The 487-nt window shown below is 41.3% G+C and overlaps 1 protein-coding gene across 1 annotated transcript in view; it reads left to right on the top strand.

Moving 5' to 3' along the window:
- LOC106816265 (guanylate cyclase 32E-like) overlaps positions 1 to 487 on the top strand; it is a gene marked incomplete at its 3' end in the record, with an annotated part of 43,868 nt that overhangs the window by 26,904 nt on the left and 16,477 nt on the right. The window contains exon 6 of the mRNA XM_014820845.1: positions 267 to 338. Coding sequence (XP_014676331.1) covers positions 267 to 338 — 72 coding nt within the window. The remainder of the gene's footprint in view (positions 1 to 266; positions 339 to 487) is intronic.

The raw sequence follows: 487 nt of genomic DNA, 5'->3' as shown, positions 1-487 counted from the left end.
GTATATATATATATATATATATATGTATATATATATATACGATGCTCTCTAAATATTGCCGTTTTTCTCACCGTCAGGTTTACTGAATCGACAAAACACGCATCGCGCATTCCTAAAAAATATTGGCCACTTTCGCGCACACCTCCATGGTTTGATGCAAGGATCATAGCCTCAGCATCATATATATATATATATATATATAATATACGTAGTGGCACGCTCGTTGTATTAATTACCTATACGTGGATGATGCTTTGCTATTTCAGGACATACTCGAGAACGAGAACATGAAGTTGGATTCGATGTTCATAGCATCACTGGTCGAGGACCTCATTCGCGTGAGTATCATGAGGATGCGCTACTTGCCTCATCATTCACTCAGCTGCTGCTGCTCATCAGCTTCCTGCAAGAACACGTGTGTGTGTGTGTGTGTGTGCGTGTGTGTGTGTGTGTGTGTGTGTGTGTGTGTGTGTGTGTGTGTGTGTGT

This window comes from Priapulus caudatus, unplaced genomic scaffold (genome assembly GCF_000485595.1).
Source record: "Priapulus caudatus unplaced genomic scaffold, Priapulus_caudatus-5.0.1 Scaffold1332, whole genome shotgun sequence".
NCBI classification, from domain to species: Eukaryota; Metazoa; Priapulida; class Priapulimorpha; order Priapulimorphida; family Priapulidae; genus Priapulus; species Priapulus caudatus.
The sequence above is the reverse complement of the archived record's forward strand: the minus strand, read 5'-3'. Positions and strand labels throughout refer to the sequence as shown.